The 24801-nt window shown below is 33.7% G+C and overlaps 1 protein-coding gene across 1 annotated transcript in view; it reads left to right on the forward strand.

The window, feature by feature from the left end:
• Positions 1 to 24365, forward strand: part of Sema3e (semaphorin 3E) — a 272567-nt gene extending 248202 nt beyond the window's left edge. The window contains exons 14-17 of the mRNA XM_046464077.2: positions 258 to 424; positions 5166 to 5233; positions 7061 to 7200; positions 23276 to 24365. Of these exons, the coding sequence (XP_046320033.1) occupies positions 258 to 424; positions 5166 to 5233; positions 7061 to 7200; positions 23276 to 23728 (828 nt within the window). The 3' untranslated portion in view covers positions 23729 to 24365. The remainder of the gene's footprint in view (positions 1 to 257; positions 425 to 5165; positions 5234 to 7060; positions 7201 to 23275) is intronic.
• The last annotated feature ends 436 nt before the right edge of the window (positions 24366 to 24801 follow it).

A 24801-nucleotide genomic window follows, 5' to 3' on the forward strand; every position in this document is an offset into this window, starting at 1 on the left:
TTAGATAACCAATAAAAGAACAGACAGTTTTTTGAGTTCTTGTCAAGCTGAGTCTAGCAATTTTATTACTCCTGCATTTAATTCTGTAAAAGTATTTCAAATTATGGAAAAATGAAAGTGGTGATTTTCCATTATCTATCCTGAGCAATTGCTGGGCTTTTACTGAAGTGTCTGTGTTTAAATTTGGAAATTTGGTTATAATAGTTCAGTTTAAGTGTTGTTCATTTCCGCTAGTGGTTTCTCTCTGCTTTCCATAGCAACAGCTGTATATTGGATCTTCTTCTGCTGTGGCTCAAGTCAGGTTCCATCATTGTGACATGTACGGAAGTGCTTGTGCTGACTGCTGTCTAGCTCGAGACCCTTACTGTGCCTGGGATGGCATATCCTGTTCCCGGTATTACCCAACAGGCACACATGCAAAAAGGTGAGACATGTTTCTCAATGGAGTGATTCTTTTGTTCAGAAAAATGCTAAAGCTTATTCGGTCTTTTTTGTACCCATTCCATGAAATAACCATGATATTTTATTTAAATAAATCATAGATATATTTTGATCATAATATAATACTTGAAATTTTCCTGAAAATTACTTTCATGTATTATTGTGTATATGTATTGGAGCTGAATAGGCTTTTGGACTTTTATTTTTCCACCTGGGTTTGAATCAACTCTTCCCTTTTCTAAAATTTTTTCTGGAAGACATGAAAGAAGTTTAGACAAATGTAAAATGTGGAAATGGCAGGCCAGCACTCTTGAAGGATTCAAAGACTTAAAAAGAAAATAAATAAATAAGTTCTGAAATACATCCTGCAAGTCTTCTCTACCAGCTGGTCTTCATTTATTTCATTTTGAAAGTGAATATTTTAACTCCTAGGCAAATGCATGACCTGTATAATTAATGAAATGTGTGATTTAATTCAACACAAATGAAAGGTACTTAAAGACCTCCAAACTCCAAGGTTTGCAATTCATGAGGTCATTGGCATTTATTAGGGAAGGTAAATCCAGGATTCTTTTAACAGGAGAACTCTAGGTTCAGAAAGTACTTTGATAATAAAGTGTTTTTTTTTTCACTCAAGCCATATGAAATAGTGTTCACTTTTGGAAAATAAAGAAAAATATTTTTATTTCTTATAGAATAAACAATGTTTTTTTTTTCTCACGACAAAGTGACCAAACACAAAGTAAAACAAAACATAGGACTATATAATATTTCCCCACTGAAAAGTAGTTTGTATTAATTTCATTTGTTCTTACTACTTAACTTTGGATTACTTTTTTAAAAAAAAAACTTTTTCAGATTTAATTTAACCCAGTTTAGTGTAATTATTTCTTATAGGTTTACACATATAGTACAATCTCATTTAAAAACTCCATTAACTAAAAAATTTGTTAATTTGACCTGAGCCAAATTAATAGTCCAATAAGTATTAAAATACATGATAAGCCAATAGTGAAATGAGGAATGAGGTTTTCAAAGGACATTTATGAACTAAATAATTTGCCAATAATATTAAAAACTTGAGCAAATTAAATCCCACTGACTCAGGAGACTGAGATAGGAGGATCACAAGTTTAAGGCCAGCCTTAGCAATTTAGCAAGTCCGTGTCTCAAAATTTAAAATAATTGAAAAAGAAAGAAAGAAAAAACTGGGGATATGGCTCAGTGGTAAAACACCACTGGGTTTAATACCTGGTACAAAAAAAAAAAAAGATTAAGCAAATTAATTGATTTTATAAAATGCATGTTGATATTTGAAAACAATTCTTGAAGAAATATACCCATATGAAAATGTTTTTTATTGATTTATTATGGTACCATGTACAAGGGCTACGAAGAAACATTCACTGGCCCTTATCTACTATAAATCAGAATCTAAGTTCGAGGTTTGAACTGAAAATAACCATGTAGTAGCTCACAACTGAACATGTCAGCTTCCAGACCTAGTGCAGCAATAAAATATTTTATTCAGTTCTCAAAATAACCCAGTCTTTAAGGTCAGGCTTGGAGGTAGAGATATAAGGAACAATTGTCTGTGCCTTTGCATAGATGCTCAGGGAAAGCCATGCAATTCCAGGATTCAGGAATGAAAAAGTAGGACTCCAGGGTGAAAAAGTAATTTGTAAAAAGTATTTAATACTAGTGAATATTTTTATCTTTATTTAAATTTATTTTAACTGATACATAAAAACATAAGTTGTACATATTTATGGGTTATCAAATGATGTTTGAACACATATATATTATATATGATTAAATCAGAGAGAACACATCTATTGCCTCAGTTGCCATTCTTCATGGTGGAAAGATTAAAAATTGTTTTCTTTTTTTCAAAACACATGGTCCATTATTGTTCCTGCAGTCCCCCTAGGAAAAGCAATTTTACCAAGTTACTAGAACTAATTACTTTATTGTTTAGCAACAATAAAAAATGTTTATAAGCCTTGCACCAAATGCTTTTAATAACAAGGTTTTGTATGAGTGATGGTGAATTTTAACTGAGCTGTTTAAATAGATGAATAATTTTTGGTATAAGGTGCATCTTAAGATTGTACAGCCACAAGGATGGTAATATTTTAAAAAGGATAAAGGAACTTGGAAAAAGTGAAAGGAATAGGCAAATAGTAGAAAAGTAATGGATTGAAGTCAGCAGCCATGCTCATAAATGAGTTAGTTCAGTTCAGACACGTAATGGAGATCTTTCAGTGGTTAGGGTTCTTTTGAACCATCACCCACCCCTGAAGGAGAATTTTTTTTTGATAAATTCCAGCACATGATGGGAAAATAGTTTGCTTTTATAGCAGATCATTTTTGCTTCAGACCTGAATAGAGCCGAAATTGAAAACCAGTCATTAAAATAAATACTTTTTTGCTCACAAAGTGAAAATGAGTCAACAGGGGAAAAACATTAATTCACAATCCAAACCACTTGTTTAAAATGGTCTTCCAAAATCCACCATAATTTATAAAGCTCTGTCTCTTTACCGCCTTTGCTTTTACATCTTGTCTGTTTCCAGTGTTCTCTTTAAAAGTTTTTGTAAGGCTAGAGATATAAGAAAAATATGCAACATTGGGAATGAAAAGCAACTTTGCTCATTCTTGAACTCCTGATACAAATACATGCATTTTTTAAAATGTTGAAATAAAGAACAATTATATTGGGATTATATAAAATGAAATTAAACCTTGTTGGAGGATATGTCTTTTCTTAAAAAACATAAATGTTTGCTATGATTTTAAACAATTATTGCATACTTAATACTCAAATTGCTTGAGAATTATGATTTCTGGTCTCTTTATTCTCAATCACTAGAATAATAATATTGATTTAACACCATCTATAAAAAATGAAAACTATTTCCCATTTCATTTTTTTACCCTGCTCTATTATTTATTATTGTTCAGTGAGATTTAGATTCCAAATATTGAAGTAATACTCAATGAATAAGGAATTAGCAACAGTAGTTTAATTTTCATCTAGATCTGCTGTCAGTTGTGTAATAACTGTACTAGTAGAAATAATAGCATAAAACTTTCTACTTCAGTTTTTTTTTTCAAAGTTATTTTGTTCAATCTAGCTCAATAGAATGTTCAACATGGCACTTTTTGGTCTTTGTAAAATTTCAGGCCTTTAGGTAAGGTTTTCTAATCACCAGTCTCTTTATTTAAAACAAAACAACATATGCTCTTGTTGTAGTTCCTAATCCTGAAATTTGATTGGAAATGTTTATCCACCCTAGCTTTTGATATGTGTTAAGCTGTTAAAAAGATCAGAACCCTTATGTGAGAAAGCACTTCATCTCTTGAAATAGCATCCATTATAATTAATTCACCAACCAAAACACCTATTTGAGCAGTGTTACAAAATACACTGTAATCTATAAACCTATGACTTTTTCTCTCCCTTGCTCTTATAATGTTCCAGAGCAAAATAAAATTGAGATGGTAATGGATTTTAGGTGTCCTTTAGCTAACTCCATTTTAAAAGCCAGAACACAAAGGGTGGGGAAAGGGAAGAGACACCTACAGGTGGTACATGTGTTGGTGGGGGCACTGGGATGTGACTCTGGTTCACTCTCCTGCATCTTATCACTGCATGTTGTTGAGACATCTCATTGTGACTTTGCAAGCTTTACCATTACCCTCTGGGAAAGCTCCTGCTTTGCCTTCTGTTTTTTTTTTTTTTCCTCAATCCTGAAAAAGCTCCATGATGTGAAGCAAGTGGTATTTTCCACGTTTACTTAATACTTCTATTTTAATCTCTAATTTGAATTTTTCAAATATACCATGGCACTTGATTTCAGAATTACACTACTCACAATGATAATTTCCATGGTTTAATGACTTAGAAAGATGCTTAAAAATTTAAACCTTATATAAAGCCTGGAAATATTTTCCATGAATTTAGAATGTTGTGCTCATTTTAGTTATATAACAATATAACGAATACAATAAATGAACAATTTATACAATAAGAAAATATATTAGAAGTGATCCTAGTTCTAATAGGTATATTGAAGGAAAAAAACCCTAATTGTTTTTAATCATGCTAGATGCACGGTATACAGTTAGACATGTATAACACACAAGCCTATTGAATAGAGTCATGTACTTTCTATTGTATATGAATAGATGAGTAAATTAAGTATATTATCAATTTATCTCATTTTCCTAGAAACTATTTGTGCCAATTTATCATTATGGCACTAAAGAATAAAATACTTCAATTCAAATGTCAATTTTCACATAAACTTTATTAAATGTAAGAGTTTTATGATAGTTTTTACTCAAATATTCTAACTCAAATCCTATTGACCTATCTACACATATCCCTTGCCACTCAAGACACCCCTTTCAACAAAAGGCTTCTTGTTGAATTAAAATTTTAACAAAATTTAAAGAGAAATTTGTTAAATTATCATTTAGGGAACCAGAATTCAAGCTATGTAAACATTTAAAAAATAGTATTAGATGAGTGTCAACTATTGAAAAATATTTAGTGGAGAAATTAGAAAGATGAAACTTGGATGTTATGCTTGTTTCATATGACTGATCAGGTTTTCAATAGCAGAGTACTCCTTGAATCTTTAATGTGGCTGAGTATATTTTAAAATCTGGAAAATTGAAACCTGAACATCGTCTAAAATACATTTTCTTTCTTTCAGACGGTTCCGCAGACAAGATGTGCGGCATGGAAATGCAGCTCAGCAATGCTTTGGACAGCAGTTTGTTGGTAATCCATAAAAAAATCAATTGTTATGAGTAACTTGGAGTGTTTATTGATGATAACTGCACATTTCTTAAAATGAGTCTCTTTCTTTGTGATTTGTATGTACTAGAAAAATGTTGTTGAAAGCTTTTGTTTTCGTCCATGAAGTTATGATTTTGTGGGCTTGATATGATTTTTTTCATAATTAGAAAATAAATTTCATCTGAATGAATACTTGATAGTAGACCTCAAAGCCGGGGTAATCCTAGAACAAGAATGTAGTCTAATTTATGTGGCTGCTGGCACAATGATTTGCAGAATTCATCTCTTCATTTCATAACTTATTTTATCAAATGTGATACAACTTGAATCAATTTACCTACGAAGATTTGGAACAAAGAGAAAAACTTTTCCTGGAGTAGAATAATCCTAGAACTGGTATTGGTGGTCCATGAAGTATGGAGGTCTAGTGGGTTAAGGATGAGAGGAAATTTCAGCTTGCAAGGAAGTTTAACAAGACAGAAAAAACACTCTCCTGCTCTTCATATCATGACGGATGATGAAAAGGCTGCATTTCCTATTGCTGGATTCACCAGGAAGTAGCAAGAGGAAAAGGCACTGTGATTGGGAGCTCAGCAGTGGCTCCATCCACACTCAGAGATGCAGTCCAGCACAACCTAGAACCAGGTTGACTTAAGAGTCACTGCAGCTTTCTTAAGACAGGGAGCACAGAAGGGAATTAGAATAATGGACATGCTTCTAAAGGAACCATGCCATGCGGTGGTCCCTAAATAAGGAGTCATCTGGGAGCTATGTCCAAGTGTGCTTTTTTCCATCAATGATTTCTTGGCCATGACACATCATAGGCTCAGTTCCTGGAATACAGGTTTGAGGATACAGTGTTGGCAGCATAAAGAAGAGGAGACCTCTCTGCAAGGACATAAAATGATAACCTCCCCTTGGATCCTGCTTCAAATAGTGGGACTCACAGAGATGAGACCTTCTAGCTGGATTTTTATGATAGTCTCTTTATGATTTTATAAATAAAGAAAAAGATCCATGTGTGTGTGTGGCGGGGGGGGAGACTCAAGTCCTAGGAACACTAGCAAGAGAAGAAGACATGGAAAATTTAAGGATCAGTTTTGAAGGTGAGAGGATTCAGGTATAGGGGAAAATGCTGGAATCTAGCTATTGAATTGAATTCATCTTGGTTAAAATAAACAAACAAAAAAATTTATTTCCTTTTATTCTCCACTGCAAGTAAGTACACTTTCCTGCATGCAGGTTTGAATTCAAATCTTGAGAGAACTGTTCTGGTCCAAGACATAGAATATAATCAAGAAGCTCTGGTTTGTAAAGGCTTTAGTTCAGTTCTGTACCTTTTCTTACAAAGACGCCCAACACCTGGGTGCGAGCCCTTGTCAGGATATCCCTTACGCTTGTGATTATGTAGTGCCAGATCACTCAAGATTTCTGAATTCTGCTTTTGTTTGTAGCCATGAATTTGGTTTTATGCCTTGCTAGAACATATGGTGTTCACATTCTTTTCCCTGCCATATCAATGAATGCTGCTGTTGATTTCCTATGAGTTTAACATTGATGGACCTTTTTATCGTCTTTATTCTCCCATCATTTTGAAACCAAATCCCAGTTGCCTCCTTTTGCTTGCTTGCCTTTTTAATGCCTAGATTTTGGCATGCCACTGTCTAAAAAAATTTATTTCTCTACATAAATCCAGTAGGTAATTAGTTACTCATGTTGTTTCAAGGATTTGATTAAATAATATTTTTTTAAAAAATTATTTACCAGTAACATCAAGTCTTAAGTTTGGTATTAACATTCCTGTTGTAGGAGACGCTTTGGATAAAACTGAAGAGCGACTGGCTTATGGCATAGAGAACAACAGTACTTTGCTGGAGTGTACCCCACGATCTTTACAAGCAAAAGTCATCTGGTTTGTACAGAAAGGACGTGAAACAAGAAAAGAGGAGGTAATTCATAGCTACACTTGGTGTCAAAATATGATTAAAATGTTTAAAACAATAACAGCATCAACATTAAACAGGTTGAATAATAAAGCTGTAAATCATATGTATGAGACATTAATAGAAGCGTTCTTGTCTACTAGCAAGAAAGGCAAAGCATCAGCTCTTTCATCAATTTAAGTAGTTTTTAGTAATGGAGGAAGTTTTCCAACATAATCTATATGATGGGAAAAGAAAGACTCAGGCGCTTTAGAGATGGAGGAACAGGAGGCATTAAGGCAGATGTATGGATCAATGTGCTGGCAGTTACTGGATAAAATAATGTGTGGAAGGAGCTGGCTATGTGGAAGGAGAGACCCAGGGCGCAAGGCAGTCAGGGAAGGTGATTTGGGCTATAAACTCAGTTTTTTCTGTTTTTTTTTTTTTGGTGGGGGTGGAGTACTAGGGATTCAAGTCAGGGGCACCTGACCACTGAGCCACATCCCCAGCCCTATTTTGTATTTTATTTAGAGACAGGGCCTCACTGAGTTGCTCAGTGCTTTGTTATTGCTGAGGCTGGCTTTGAACTCACAATCTTCCTGTCTCAACTCCCAGAGCTGCTGGGATTACAGGTGTGTACCTCTGCACCTAGCTGAGCTCAGTTTTCAAAAAAGTAGAATTACAAAATAGCAAGTAGAAGAACATTTATCTATATGAGGGAAATATATCGTGATGAATATTGGAGAAAAGGCTCCTTCTAAAGAGAAAGTTTGCAAGCTGAATAAGGGAAAGGGCTTCTAGAGACATGTCATAGGACCCAGGGAAGATCAAAAAGTGTGCATCTGATAGACAGTGAAGCAGTGGAAATCTCTACTTCATTTTAGCATGGATGATTAAACACTTATCATTAGAAGCCAAAATTACTAATTTCAAAAAAAATCACTTTTTATAACCTTTGGCTCAACTAAAAATACAAAATGATTTTGGTCTACACTCATAGTAGTACATTTTTGGAGATGACTAAATTTGTAAATCCTACATCCCTGGGATAATCATTAGAGAGAAAGATAGCTCGACATAACAAAGCCTATTGGAGACATTATAGAAATTCAACCAGGAAAGAAAAATTCTCCTACATTTTCATGACATCATAAAAATAAATATATATCCAAAATGTTATACCATATTGTGCTAAATTAAATTGTTCATTTAGTGTTAAAGTATTTTCCATTTCACAAATCTGAGGTGAAATGGTTTTTAAAATTCCAGTATAACTCACTTGGCAGGAGAGGATCTGGGAATATTCCATAGTTTCTCCTGTTGAATGGATTCAGAAGACAGAGAAGTAATTCTTTCATCAGTGGGTTACTTCATTCAGTATGTTCTGTTTCTAATTTTGGGCTCACCATAATCTGCCTCATTTGGAAATCTTTACCAAATCATTTTGACATGCTGCATCCATCAATGTTGAATTATCAGCTTCTTTTTCATATTGTTGATATAATCTGTTCTCCTTTTCCATAATTCCTAGTCACTGTTTAAACTGAATTCAAGTTTCCCTGACTGATAAATATATACAGGTATTTGAAATTTCATATCAACTCTCTGCATAAAAGTTATATAATTATTACATAATTCAGGGTTTCTATAGACATAGTAATATATGTATTGAATTATTCACAAACTAAAACAATACAAATCACAAATCCCTGACTTCATCAAAGGCTGAATATGTCATATCTTCAAAGCAGAATGATTTTTCAAGGGATTCCTGAGTTTTATTTAAAAACCATTTTGCATTTATTTTCATTTCGATGCCTCGTTTACTATGAGACATATATAAGGTAGTCACATTTTAAAATCTAGATCTTTATAAAGGCTAAGCTCACCTAGCCCAATTCTTACATCCTATGGGAAGTTTGTTCGAGAGTACCCCTGAAAATGTTCATCAAGGCAGAAAAGAATGATGCTACAAACCATAAATCATTAATTGTCAGACCATAGAGTATATGCATCTTCCCCTTTTTGGGTTAGAATGTTTGATTGTAGGGTTCCTGCCCGTTTCAAGCTTCTACTCTGTGCCTATTGGACTTGGCCCTCTGAAATTATCCAGAAACAACATATTCTTGTGGACAAAATTTTTGCTTAATCTCTGGAAACTCTATATAACCAAATTGTTGGAAAGCATCTAAAAACTTAGTTATCTAGTTTATAAACTCTAAAATGAAGCAATTCTCTCAAATATGCACTTATAGCTTCCTGCTTCTCTATTTAGATTGTTCAAAATATTGAACACAATCTCTATGTATTTATTATTTGCATAAATACTTTTGAAAGTCTGATTTTGTATGTATTTTGATTTTTTACATACTATGTATAGCTATATTTCTATGTATCTTCCCTTGACTGGATGACCTGGTTAATTATGATGTTATAGTTGCTATGAATATATTAAATAAATATAAATATATTAGGGGCTATAAATATCCTGAGGGAAAAGATACTTAATAGTTTTAATAGAAGAGGCTATTCTTTAATATGTCCCTGTTGCAACAGAAACTGTGGTAGGTGCCTTGCCCTGTCCCTCTCTGTCACAACTGAATAGTAGATATAATTATCCCCATCTTACCCATGCAGAACTAAAATTCAATATCATAACTTATACACAAAGTCAGTAATACCCCTGAGGTTTGAACTCAAATACTCCTGACTCCAAGGCTATGCTAATTTACATTCATTCATTTTCTAAGTATCAAGAACTGTGCCATGTGCTTTTTACAGAATATACCATTTCATTCTAATTATTTTTGGTTTACAACTGAGATGCACAATGTTTAATAATTTTTCTGGTTACTCACAGCTTGTAAAAAACAAATTCAGATCCAGGCCTCTATGTTTATTCTATTAAACCACAAAACCTTCCAAGATCAGCTTTCCAAATGCAGTTTCAGATGCTTTGGGGCAGGGAACAAATGGAAAACTGTTCATAATAAAGGTCTGGAATCTGACTTTGAAAAATGCTTCTGGTACCAGCTTGGTCATCATATCTGTGTTTCTTCACTGGAGTTTAGTGAAACCTGCTGCTGTGACATTGGTGACAAGGGCACTATTCCTCATGTCTAAATGTCTGAGAACCTGTGCATAATTGAGCAGCTCCCACTTTAAGCTATGATACCTTGAAAGAGTGTTATATGTCAGTGGATCTCTATTCTTAAAGTGTCTTTCAAGCTTCTACTCTGTGCCTATTGGTAGAAGGAGGCATCTGTGTCACAATAAATGTGCTGTATTATTTGAGCTTGTGTAGATATAAAACTCAGAGTATTTTAGCTTACTTTCTTGGATTTTTAACTACAATAACGTTTAGTTCATCAATAAAAATGTATTAATCAAATGCTTTTCTATCCTGCTTTCATAGAAGTTATATTCTGGAGGGCAATACTACTATTAAAAATAACAATATTTCATGTACCAGGTAGTGGTAAAGGGAAAAATATAAGAGAGATTACTTGCAGAGAGACATCACAATTTTAAAGAGCTAGTTATAGAAGATCTCACTAAGAAGGTCACCAAGAAAGCGAAAGTTGAGAAGAAAGAATAGGCCACATGACAAGATGGGACAAATTTCTGGACATTGGAAGCAGTAGATGCCAAAAGCTTCTGAGGTAGGAGTGCGCTGGTACAGTTATAGAACAACAGTGGAGGGATGGAGTAACTGAAGGAGAGTGAGCAATAGGGAGGTGAATAGACCCTGAGTCACAGAGGTGATATAGAGCTCACGCAGGTCTTGTAGGCCACTGTAAGGGGATGTTGGTACTTCTTCTAAATTAAATAGAAAGCCGTTAGGTAGATTTGAGCATAGCTGTGGCATGATTTGGCTTTACAAAGATCACTTTGAACTCTGGCATGGTGTCACTTGCCTATATCCCCAGGAACTCAGAAAGCTGAGAAGGATAATTACAAATTTGGGGGGCCAGCCTCGGCAGCTTTGCAAGACCAGATTCAACAACTTAGTGAGACCCTGTCTCAAAATAAAAAAGGAAAATAATTGGGTATGTAGTTCAGTGGGAGAGCACCTATAGGTTCAATCCTCAGTACCAAAAAGAAAATCGGTTTGATTATTTTTTTATTTTTTTTGCTTTAAGTACGTTCTATGTGAGAGTAGTGATGAAGGTAGAAGCAAGCAGTCATTGAAGGACATAATATTAAAATATGAAACTACATGTTCAAAGACACAACATTGGCTCTTATGTGTCACAGACCTTCAATACTCAGTGATGTACAAATGATTACCTCTCACATTAAGTAGTTGAATGCTTTGTCATATGTGCTTTCCAATGTTACTGAGGATTGTGAAGGCATATCACATCTCAGATGGAATACTTTTTCAACCTTTTGCTCTCTTCCTTCTCTTTAGATGTCTGTAATTGGTGTCTTGAACTCAAAAATATTCACTCAAAACTAACTTTAGTAGATGATAGATGATTAATAATTTATAATGTAGCTCTTGTGAATCCCCAAGACAGAAATGTGAACAAGTAATTACATTGTGTTCATTACAATTCTGTTGATTCCAAAGGAAAAGAAAACCATCTTAACCAGTAAGTGTGTTTGAAGGTGACATTTACACCAAGTCTTAAATGATAAGCAAAAGGTACTTAGCAGAGTAAACGGTACATATCCTGGAGATGATAAGCCAATGTTCATCCCTTAGATGAACCTTTAAAGTACTCTAGAAACTGGCCTATAGATTTGGGAGACAAGCAAGATGTCAAGAAGGCCATTTGTGAAGATATATCACAGAAAGATGTTTGGTAACATGAACTAAAGAGTGATACTAGCTGTGTGTGGTGGCACAAGCCTGTAATCACAGTGATTTGGGAGGCTGAGGTAGGGGGATTACAAATTTGAGGCCAGCTTTAATAGTTTAAAAAAAATCCTACCTCAAAAAATAATTATAAAAGGGTTGGGATGTAACTCAGTATTAAAGCACTGAGTTCATTTTCCTGTACCAAAAAAAGAAGAAGAGGAGGCAGAAGAGGAAAGATAACGTGATGGAAGGGAAAAGACAGATTTGAATTTTTATGAGACAACATTGAATGAACTTGATATTTGAAGTAAAGGAGAAGCAATAAAAAATTAATCCCATGTTCCTTGTTTGGGTGGATGTGTGCCTGATGGTACGGTAACATGATTCAAATAATCTGGGGTTAGACAGCAGGTTTTAGAGAAAGATTATGAATTCATTTTTGACCCCATTGAATTGGAAACTCCTGTACAGCATTCACATAGAGCTCCCTGTTGATATATTCATTATTAGTAGAAAGATTTGAGATGACAAGAGATATTTGATAGATATCAGCAAAGCAGTACTAATTATGTTTAAGAAGATACTAAAAGAAAGAACAATGTAGCAAAAATCATTATGTTACTGTTTGCCATTCACTATCCTAAGAATTATATGTATATTAATATTTTTAATTCTGGAAGTAGTCCTATAATAATGTAGATACCTTCATTGTCCCCTTTATAGATAAAGAAACTGAAGCATAAAGAAATTGAGTTATTTGCATAAAATCACATGGATCATGAAGTGAGCCTGAAGTTGAACTCAGACAGACTGGTTTCAGTTTGGGGTCCATAGCCACATACACTGATGCCTCCTTTGGCATAGCATAACCTTGCAGAACAGGTAATTAAGAACCAAACTGAATTAATGCTGTAAGCAAGGGATATCCCTGTGTTGAAGGAAAAGTTAGATGACATACTCTAAAAGATGATGTAAAAATAGAAAACAAGTAATAATTATAGTTACATAGCAAGTACATTCATTTAGAACTTGCTATGTAGTCTATGGTATTATAAGTACTTCATGATTAGTAGCTTTTTAAAAAATTATAACATTTCTCTAAGAAAGTTAGTATTATAAAGTACATTAGTAAGATGAAGTTAAATAACTGGCAGTATCTTTACTGTAGTATAGCTTAAGTATTTAGAAACAATGAAGGCAGGAGATTATGAGATAATTGAATCTAGGGACAAGGAATTAGATAGGATAAAGTAATAAAAAAATTGAAAAAAAAATGCAGAAAATAAACCCCTAGTCTCTAGTGAGAATAGTTCAATGGAATGGTTAGGCTAAAAGCTATGTAGCAATAATGGGGCTGTGCTGAATGAGACCAGCTGGTGTTGTGTACTGTACCAAAAGGTTAGGACGAGAAGGAGAGGTCAGCAAAGGAAGATGAGAGTAATAAGATAGTTTATTCAGTTACTTTTAGGAAAAGAGTGACTTGATTTTGTTGAAGCAAATTAGCCCTAGAGAAGAAAATGTTCAGCTAATTGATGAAGCAAGATAAAAAAAATATGTGAGAGAGAATACAATCACAGCCCAAAGTTCTAAAAGCAGCCAAGACCCCTCATTCTCTGAATTTGAAGAAAAGAAAATAGTTTATTAAAGTGAATAAGGTAATTTCATCCTTAAAACTAAGTTTAGCTGTTCCAAAGGTCTTCTAAAGCATTAATTCAATTTGGTGGCCACATATATTTTTACAAATTTTTTTTTGAAATACCAACCCCAAATCTTCTTTACATGAAGAGTACATAAGTTACTATTTTTGCGTGTTCACAGAAGAAAAACTAAATTAGAAGTACAACTAAATCAGCACTATATCATACTTTATTAACTCTTAATTCCTACAACTCTATAAGCTTAAATTTATAAGCCTACAAAACAAATGCAAAAATTTAGCCCAAGCATCCTTAATAAAAGAAATCCATTCTTGTTAAGTCATTCAGTTGAATAATTGAAACAATTCTCTTTCTTTAAAATGCTAAAATTCTCTTTCTTTAAAATACTACATTTTCAAACTGACTCAATGAGGGGAAATTTAAGGTCCCTGTTTTTCTGATATATACATATTTATTAATTTATTGTGTACAATTTTTAATTATAAGGAAAAACCTGCTTTCTTCAAGCTATTCAGGAGAACAGTAAATATTTTCTCACTTTATTATGATACACAGTTTGAATGTTCTCAGTTTGCAATATGTTATTTTTAACCTGTAAGTTTTCTGTGACTCTGACAATAGATTAAAGGGTTCAAATCTAGCCCTCTACCTCTTTTGTAAATGAAATTTATTTTGAAAACTGCCATGCCCATTTACTTACCAAGTATCTATTGCTATTTTCCTGTTATAAAGTCAAATAGTTACAATAGAGATTCTCTGACTGGCAAACCCCTAAGTGTTTACTATGTAGCTTTTTATAGGAAAAGTTTTTGGCCCCTAATTTAAAGGCTCAATGAAAATTTGTGTACCTTGTAGCCTTATTAAATAAGTACTACTGTGAAGTGAATAATTAGTATTATTGAAAACTACCTCCATTTTTGGAGAAAAAAAAATCTATTAATAAACAATTAAGTGCTAAAATAAATTTTTTTTGCGGAGAGCTAATATTTCCTTGCAGTGAATTTTCAAATAAATCAGACAATGTGAATTTCGTGAAGTACATTCTTCTGAACTTTTGCATTTAACCTTTTAGTGACAAAACTACAATATAGCCTAATGACACTGTAACAAGTTTGAGTTCAAGGAGTGAGTTGAACAAACTTACATGAATCTCCTCTAGGGAAATATGGGGGAAACCAAATATTTGTGATATTTTTATGCCTATGCCAGGGTGGAGTAAGATAACTAAGCAAGCTGCTGGTCCATAAGTCCAGCGTCCTGATTTATCATATTGATCCTTTGGTAAGCATGGAGGACTTGTTTTCTCCTTGATACTACTTGTATTTTCTTCATGAATTTTTTATTTAAGGGAGAACATGAGTTTGTGTGTCTCAAGTATATCACTTTAAAATAACCTTTTGAATGCATGATGTAGACTTCAAAGAATATACAAGTGTGTGTGTTTATTATGGAAAATCCAAGATACAGTGTAAATTGACATCAAAACTCCAAACTTTCAATAACAATTTACTAAATTCATTTTTTTAACTCTATGCCAAATGTTGTCACTTCTCACCTCTGCTTACAGACGACCCACTAAATTCATCAAAGTCAATTAAATACTTTTGAGAAATCTAATAGGCCTAGTTAAATTATCAATCAACAACTCCTTCCACTTAGAATTCATTGTTTCTGGGCTCAGTCTGTACAGACTAAATTAAAACCTGGTGGGTTTTTTGTTGTTGTTGTTTGTTTGTTTGTTTTTTTATAGTTCAATACAGTTCTCTAAAAAAAACAAAACAAAACTAATGCAGTACACAAGTTACACCTTTTAATATTAAAGTTATGTCATCCAAGCTGGGAAAGTTATGAAGCAAAATCTCATTCATATTCTTCCATCTTGTTTGCTAGATGACTTCTGTCGTCTTTGTCTTCACCTAGTCTACCCTTGACCGGGAATGTGAGTGACCAGTAACAGCTATAAATTGACATTTTTGTCTGTATACACATGCATTGAAAGCATGGGGGCTTGTTCCATGTGAATATTACTTTCTTGTTTTTCCTGTTTTCATAACAGAAAGTGCATGAACTCTTGCCTCATTTGAAACATCTGTTTAGTAGTTTTGATGTTTCTGCTTTCAGTCTATTAAGAAATGCCCATCTTTTCTAAACTTGCAACTCTTTACAGAAAATAAATATTCCAAATTTACATGTTTTAGCCTTGACAAAAATATTTTTATAGTATCATACATACCACATATTCTTTTCCATTCTGGATTGATTAGTATGTTAGCCCATTCATTTCATTTTTTCCCTTTGTGGTGGCAAAGACATAGCTTCTGTAGTATAATGGAAAATGGTTGCTCTGAGAAGTGGATATAGAATTTTAATTGTTAATTTTCCAAGAGAACAGGGAGTATTTTAAAAATGAAATGTATCTTCCGGGAGTTATGGATACAGAAACAGAGTTACAGTTCTCTCACTGAGAATGCTCTGACTTTGAGCATTTGATTTAATGAGGTAACATAGCAGTTCAGCAAGTGCAATATACAGAGATACTGTAAACAACCAAAAGTACTGATTCTGTCCACTTGTTAATTCTTCTTGTTGCTGGGTAAATTTTGGCTTGTGTGGTCTAGAAAATGAAAAAAAATGTGTGCAGCTACTCTAGCATATAACTGTATATCTGGACCTGATTGTTTGAAACACATAGAGTAGCTTATAGGCCACTGCACTTAGGTATCTGGTCCCCGTCCTACCCTGAGATATTGCCTTAAGGAAATGTACTTATTGTGCTGTTCCCATTGGTCACCTCTCTCTCATTTTATGTGAACACACAGATTTTTCTGAGGTCTCAGTACCAAAAAATAATAGACTGGTCATAGGAGTAATTTAAAAAGTATATTTTAGAGACATTTCGAATCTTAGACTTATCATACTTTCCTAATTTCTTTAGTCATTAGGAAATTTCATGTTGAATTTATAGTAGTACAGCACTTCCATCTTCTGTCATCTTAATTTCCCTTTATTCTGTTATTCTTTCTATGGAAATTATAAATAAAATTTTTCTTTTAAACCTGTTTATTTTGATCAGTATTTCTAAAATCCTTAATCCTATGATGGTACCATATTAGAGCTTGAACAGATCTAAGAAAAATTTCTTACCAAACCAGGTTAATCTTTAAAACAAAAAAAAAACCTAGAGATTTTTTGAATTTTTATTTCTATCTTTGGTTCTTTTTTTTTTAAATCTCAGATGTGTGATTTAGTTAATCATACTGCTTAGTGTTCTCAACATTCTCCTCCTTTCTTACTTGTCTCTATTTTTCCTGAGCCCTTTCTCTATTTGCCTACCTGCTTCCTGATGTGAAGTCCAATTCTATTTGCATAATGAACAGGTATACAACATGTGAGTATGCATGAACTGTAAAACTAAATCTATTATTTTATGTATCCTATTCTATTTCTTTCTTTTAAAACTCAACACTATGGTTTACATTTCATAACTGTTACTGTTGTTGGTCTTTGTTTCCTTACTTCTAACTGCTAGTTAATATCCCATAGCAAACACACACACATTGTTCTTAATTGATTTATTCCCCTAAGAGGGAGCACCCAGTGTCACTTACTTCTACTATCACAAGATTAGTCATCATTTATACAAATAACCTCCATAGATCTTACTGTACTTTTCTGCATGGTTTTCTGTCAACATCCTTCATTTCTTTAAGTATTGTCAAGTAGCTTTCAGAGTTTCTTCACCATCTGCATTTCCAAAGTTGTTGCTGTGGGCTCTTATTTCCCCAAATCTTTGCCAATATTGAGAACTAAGTAAACAATTGGGTTTCTCTTCTCTGAATTGCCTACTTACTTTTCTCATTTATTTCTATGTATGTTGACCTCAGGTTCTTTACATTTTATAGACATTAATTCAATTTTAATATAAAGGTCCTATATCTCCTCTTTGATATGCTTTTTAATGTTTTTATTAGTGCATTATAGTTATACAAAATAGTTGGGTTCATTTTGACATAATCACACATGGATGCTATTTAACGTTTTTTGAATACAAAGTTTTTGTCACATTATGGTTTTGAGTTATTATTCATGATGACTTTTCAGCATCTTCTTGAATCAAAAATAAGTTTCCAGTTCTACATTTTTATTTTCTATGTAGTATGATAGATTTCCCCAAATAAATTAGTAAACAGTTCACCCTGAATCTACTAGGTAAACCATCTCGAACATACATCAAATTCATAGTATAAAATGCTTTCAGTAAAATAAAATATTGTTTTCATGCCATCATATTAAATACATTTTTTGCAAGTCAACCATTGTATATATTAAAGAGAGGTCAGATAAGCAAACAAGAAATAAACTTATAAATTGCTGGATTTTATTTCTTGACCAAACTGATTTCATTACTTAAAAAAAAAAAAAGTCTGAATTAGACCAGTTCCTGGCCTGTGTCTGTCCCTTTCCTATGGAAAGTATAGAACCATATGGTGGATCCACATGAAAATCACTGCTTCATCCTGACCAGCTACCAGATGTGCAGAATTCTTTGTTCAATTACTTTTTTTTTATTTGACATTAAAGAACATACTGAATCAATCTTTATAGTTAAGAATATTAAAACCACTTTCAGTAAGAAATTCTGTATTTATATAGATTGCCTATAAGAATATTTGATAGAAATGATATATTATGTACCATCCTCTTGACCAAGGAAATCTGGTCTGCAGACATAGAAGAAGCAAGCTGTATGAAAACAATCCTGTAATCAAGAGTTGATGTTGAAGGTACCCAAGTTAACTTAAAGTGGAGAGATCAAATCGTGGGAGGACTTCAAATGCAAATTTCTAAGTTATTTTTTATTTTCAGCTATTTAACTTTCAAGGTGATTTAACCTATACAATATATGGTCCTCCAGACTGAAAGTTAAAATAGGTCTTATTTCTCACTTTATAACATGAATGCACTCTGGCCAGGAAAGGAGACTGAAATTCTGAAAAATACACCATTTCTAATGTGAAAATAATTAATGTAGGACGATTCCCATGGTTGTCATGTTCCCAAGTCTTTGAATGTGGGCCAGTCTAGACTTTACATGCATATAATGCAGTGTTTTTTAAGCTTGAGTTTCTGATTATGAAAGACATTTTTTATACCAGACTTCAAAAAAAAAAAAAAAAAAAAAAAAACACATCCTTAGTTCCAGTGGTCAAAGATTTATGTTTAACTTCTAGTGTAGTTTTTTTTTTTTTCCTATAAACTGCTTGATGTATGCTAGTAACTGGACTATATGACTTTCATGTTCCTCATATATCATTCACTCTTACTCCAGGAGATACAGTGGAGAGGCAACTAAAGATCTTATTCACTGAGCTTGTTTGCAGATTTTTTTTTTAAGGTAACAGCAAGCTTCCATACTTTACTACAGATGTGTGAAACAGCCCTTTTTCTTTAGTTACTGACTGCTCCTGAAATCTTGCTTTCTCCCTCTTCAAATTATTATTAGATATACCCAAAAGATGTGAATGACTTTCAGATATGCTCTTAGTATTGCCCTGTGTGCTTATGGACTGTGAGCAATTAATTTTTTCTCACATGTCTGAGCACTTTACTCATTATGGAATAACTCAAAGGATTAAGAAGATAAGACTTTGTCCTAAAAAATTTCTAATATGGTTAAAGAGATGAAAGTTTCATCAGAAAAACAATTTAGGGACTATGAGTAACAGTTTGTATACTATAAATGTGAGTGGAATTGATTTTTTAAAAAGTGAAATATCTTTTTGAGCTCTAAGGAAAGTAGTTATAAAGAAAGTAAAAGTTTAACTAAGACTAGAAGGAGAATTTTTAAAAGATAGAGAGTAGAGAAGTGTTCACTACGGAAAGGAAAGAAAGAATAAGATCTAGAAGAGGGAAGTAGGGAGCTGTTACCAGGGGTGATTGCACAAGATATTATGAAAGGAAAGATTTTATTCTAGTAATGCGCTGGCTGCCCTGTCAATCATCCTTAAAAGTAGAATGTCTTCTGGGGTTGTTACCATTAAATATTCACAAGAATTAAACAATATATACGCTCTTATGTTTGTAGCTTTTATTCAAATGTAGAATAAAAATAAATTTAAAAAATAAACCAAACTATACATCATTAAAATGCTTACTTAATATGATTTTTCATTATATTAAATTATTATCTCCATGAACATAATTTGGACAGAGACTATCATGTGTGAGTATGTGTGTGTAAAACTTCATGGCTGTAGCACTGTAGTACTGATGGCTCAGTACTCAACACTTTATTAAGGTGACTTCATAACTTTATGTATGTTAGAACACAGAAGTTGTGTTTTATTTCCATTTGGCTGGAATGTATCATTAACATATTAAATCTGTCTTTGTTCTTCTTAGTATCTGGTTAACATGAAGGCTTTGAAAATGATACAAAATTGATAATAAATACATCATCTATTGATTTCAAATATACTTTATTAATTTATATTGATTATTGTGATAATAAACGTTCTTACAGGAAACTTACTGGTCTCCAGAAAAGTGCCCATCCCACTAACTCTGGTTTGAGAAGCACTACATAAAGGTGGTTTGGGGTCTAGATTTAGAAAGGCAAGGTCTGGTTAACTGAATAATTCTCATCTACTTGGACAAGCAATAGAGATTGAGTAAGTTCAGGAGCAAAGGAAGAAAAGTGAGTTCTCAAGTTGAGCCTCATTTATTGAAAGAAAGAGAAAGATGCCATAAAATTAACTGAAGTACTATTGTTAAATATCTGCATGCAATGTTGCATGCTCAGGTGTGTAAATGTTAACAGGAGAAATGATGGTGGTAAAGGAGAGAGGACACTTTTACAGGGGTATGAGAGAGTCTGGTTGACAAAATGAGACAGGGTTCATTCATTCAGGATGAGAAGAAACCAGTCTTAGGAAAATCCCTCAAGGCAGAGGCAAGAGCAGAGATCTGAAACAGAGGCAAGCTGAGCACTACAGTAGGAGCAGGGAGGAGGAATATTTGGAGGAATCTGCTATAAGGCAAGGTCCAAGAAGTGGTCATGAGAGTCTAATACTTTGGCAAAACTAATGAAGAAGGGGCTGGGGATGTGGCTCAAGCGGTAGCGCGCTCCCCTGGCATGCGTGCGGCCCAGGTTCGATCCTCAGCTCCACATACAAACAAAGATGTTGTGTTCCCCAAAAACTAAAAAATAAGTATTAAAAAATTCTCTCTCTCTCTAAAAAAAACACATACACACACACACACACACACATACTAATGAAGAAGAAAGGGTGTTTTCCAGGGTCACCAGTGAAGAAATGTTGATAAGAACTGTTATGAGTTGGATTTGAGGACACAGGGAGAGAGAACTACAAATGATCAGAAGTTGGGGATAGGGGTCCTATTGTCAGAACTTCTGGGAATTAGAAAGTAGAGGGGGGCAGACTAAATGGGAAAACACCCAGTTATAGGTAGTAAAGGATCATGTAAGTCTTGTTTGTTTTTTTTTTTTTTCAATTAATAGAAAACAAAAAACAAGAGCTGATCTATATGTAAGATTCACCATCTTAGGGAAGATGGTGAAAGCAATGAAATAGAGGTATTATCTAAAGGAAGGAAATAAAACTTGAGATCAGTGAAGACTGGAGAATTGTACCATCAAGGAATGGGAAATCTTCAGCACAAACCAAGAAGGAATACAATAGAGAGCCTGAACAGTGTAATAGCACATCTAACACAGGCACAAAAAAGGCATCCAAGTAGTCACGTCCTTCCATATCAAATGCAGTCACAAATTTGAAAACTGTGCTTTAGAGTGAGCACGATCAGTGTCAGGTTGTGGTCACTGGTTGCAACAGAACCTGTGGTGAATTTATAGAGATGGTCCATAGTGGAAGAGAGCTGCACAAAGGCCTGGTCTGGAGCTGTGATGACAATGAGCATTGTGACAAGGTTCACATAAGAGTTTGTTGACCTAAGCAGGTGCTGAGAGTAATATCAGCCAACCTGTTCAGTAGGACAGACTGAAAATGGTTTTGTTTGGGTTAGCCTGTTCCTCCTTGGAGAAGTTCTTGAGTTAATGGCTCTAGCAGTACAATTTATTACCATACTATGAAAGCTATTTTACACAATTATAAATGAGCACTTTTCACATCTGGGTAATCACACTGCAACCTTCAGCTATGCAGGTCTGATCAAGGCTGGCAGTTCTGCCAGGATCTACCACTAGATCAAAACAGCATTAGTGGTCTTTCCTGCCAAGTGATTGTAGTTGTTGCCTCTACAACTCCTTTTATATTGACAAAGGTGAATACTGCTTTTATTTTTGTATTCTTAAAGAGGAAGACTGCCAAATATACTGTGAATTTTCCATCATTATATAAGATTGAGGCAACAAAGCACATTTAAGTTTTGCTTTAGCTAGAAAAAAATGTATATAGAAAAGGTAGAGGTGACCATGGATAATAGTGCACAAATCATCCTCACATGTGTTAGTTTACTTAACCTTCACAGAATCTTTCAACTTATTAGAATAGCTTAGAAGAAAATATACATAAATACCTTGGATCAAAAAGTTAATAAGTGGTGGTACCAATATTTGAATCTAGCTCTGCCTCATATAAAATTATATATTCAGTAGTACAATTATTGGTGACAAAATATGAGCTGTTCCTTGAAGGTCTTATTGTTCTGTTCTTATTCTGAATTATAATTATTTTTTATAGAAATGACATTCATAATTTATTATATCAAAAACATAAAAAAGAAATATTTGAGCCCTAAATGTGTTTTAAAACAATGTTTATTAAACTGTAGGGTCCTTTACAGTAGAATCTGGATTTCATTTGTTTGTTCTTTAATCCATGTTAATGGGCATCCTTGTAGAAATTTGGATACAGACTATCATATGTGAGTATGTGTGTGTAAAACTTCATGGCTTCAGCACTGTAGTATTGAATTCATTGATGGGGCTGTCCTTCCTTCCTTCCTCCCTCCCTCCCTCCCTCCCTTCCTTCCTCCTTCTTTCCTTCCTTCTTCTCTAAGGATACTCAATGAAAGAAGCCCAAGACTTTAAACAGAGATCCTTTGGAACCATTCATTATTATTATGGTCTGGATGGCATAAAAATCCCTGTTATTTGCTTTGTCCATCCAAGTGTTATTTGCAGTATTTGTTAAAAAATAGATCTTAAAAAACAAATGTGAGGTGTCTGTATTTCACTCTTATTACAGTGCTATACTGAAATGGATTGCTTTTCTAACAATTGAATTAATTAGGAAGAAAGCTCTCTCACTTTGCTCTTTAATCTCTTTAATCTGTTGATATGAGATGACCTCAAGATCACTGATATAAAGTGGCGTCCAATGCAGTAAGTTCAGGATACACCCTCCCACACCCCCACGTGATTTAATTATTAGAGTGTGTGTGTACACACACACGTGCACACAGACACACATATATGAAATTTAAATATATATATATATATATATATATATATATATATATATATTTGGCTTTTTAAATTTCATGGTATGGTAATGAAAAGGAAAAGCTCCAGATAGGTAGTGGAAAGGGTGATAGGTTGATGTTCTTCCTACAGCAAAATACTCAAGTGCCATTTACATTCTTGTTCTTGCAGGTGAAGACAGATGACAGAGTGGTTAAGATGGAGATGGGTTTACTCTTCCTCAGGGTACGCAAATCAGATGCCGGGATCTATTTTTGCCAGACAGTAGAGCACAGTTTTGTTCATACCGTCCGTAAAATCACCCTGGAGGTGGTGGAAGAGGAGAGAGTGGAGGAAATGTTTAATAAAGACTATGAGGAGGATGGGCCTCACCGGATGCCCTGTCCTGCCCAAAGCAGTATCCCACAGGGAACGAAACCATGGTACAAGGAATTCTTGCAGCTGATTGGTTACAGCAACTTCCAGAGAGTGGAAGAATACTGTGAAAAGGTCTGGTGTACTGATAAGAAGAGGAAAAAACATAAAATGTCACCCTCCAAATGGAAGTATGCCAACCCACCGGAAAAGAAGCTTCGTTCCAAATCCGAGCACTATCGCCTGCCCAGGCACACGCTGGACTCCTGATGGGGTGGGACCACCTGCTGGTTTTTGAAGAATTTATATTTGGAACATGAGAGAGAGAGAGAGAGAGAGAGAGAGAGAGAGAGAGAGAGAGAGAGAGAGAGAGCGCATTCACCTTCTTTCCATTACTTAAGTTTTCTGTAGTACAGAAATGACTATAAAGGTGTTGTGATAAATTATTCTACATACTCATTTGACTGGATAAACCTCTTATAAATGTAACTAATTTTTAAAAGAAGTGCATTGCTTAATGGCTTCGTATTATATTTATCAGAAAATGATCACAACTGTAGTTTTGAGCTTGAGCCACTTGTCCATGGAAGTTATGATTTTATTTTACCCTTGGAAGACTTAAAATTATTAGAATTTTGAAGAAAATCTAGAGAATTTCATAAGCATGGGAAATATAAAAATAAACGTTTTAATCTTTCAAAATGTTTCCTTTCTACAATAATGTAGAAGATCCAGCTATCATATATTTTAACACTCTCGTGTGAATTTCTGTAGTTCTTAAGAATTATTGTATTAATGTCGTCTAAGCCATAAGTTTTATGTAGCAGGTGTGTTGTCATTGCTGTAAATCATGAAAGAAAAATGTCACTTTGAGGCTGTGTCCTTCATAAAAAAATTTACAAAATCATATTTAAAATATTTCTGTGTTATAAAGAAAATCAACCCTTTAAATTTTACTCCAATGTGAAAAGAAGGAAGGTAAGACTACTTCTCAGAAAGGTAACAAAGACCAAAGGGATTAGAAAAAATAAAAGATTTTTGCTGCCCTCTTGTGGTATATTCTCGTAACACTTCTTTTTCTCCTGTCAGTCTAGGAAAGAGACATGAAAGCAGATTATAATGACTAACTGAAATAAAACAATGTTAATATTTATGTCATGCTTGAGGATAGAGGTAATATAAGAAATTTAAATGTAGCATTACTAAAGTTATTTTTAAACTTAAACTTTGAAGCTTTCAAAAGAATCTTCCCTGATCTAAAAGATATTCTGGAAATATGATGTTTTATTTGTGGAAAAAAAAATTTAAAGCATTTTGCTCTTAGATATCAAAACTTTCTATTT

Source organism: Marmota monax, unplaced genomic scaffold (genome assembly GCF_021218885.2).
Source record: "Marmota monax isolate L192 unplaced genomic scaffold, Marmota_monax_Labrador192_F-V1.1 WCK01_AAM20220418_F8-fsc00065, whole genome shotgun sequence".
NCBI lineage: Eukaryota > Metazoa > Chordata > Mammalia > Rodentia > Sciuridae > Marmota > Marmota monax.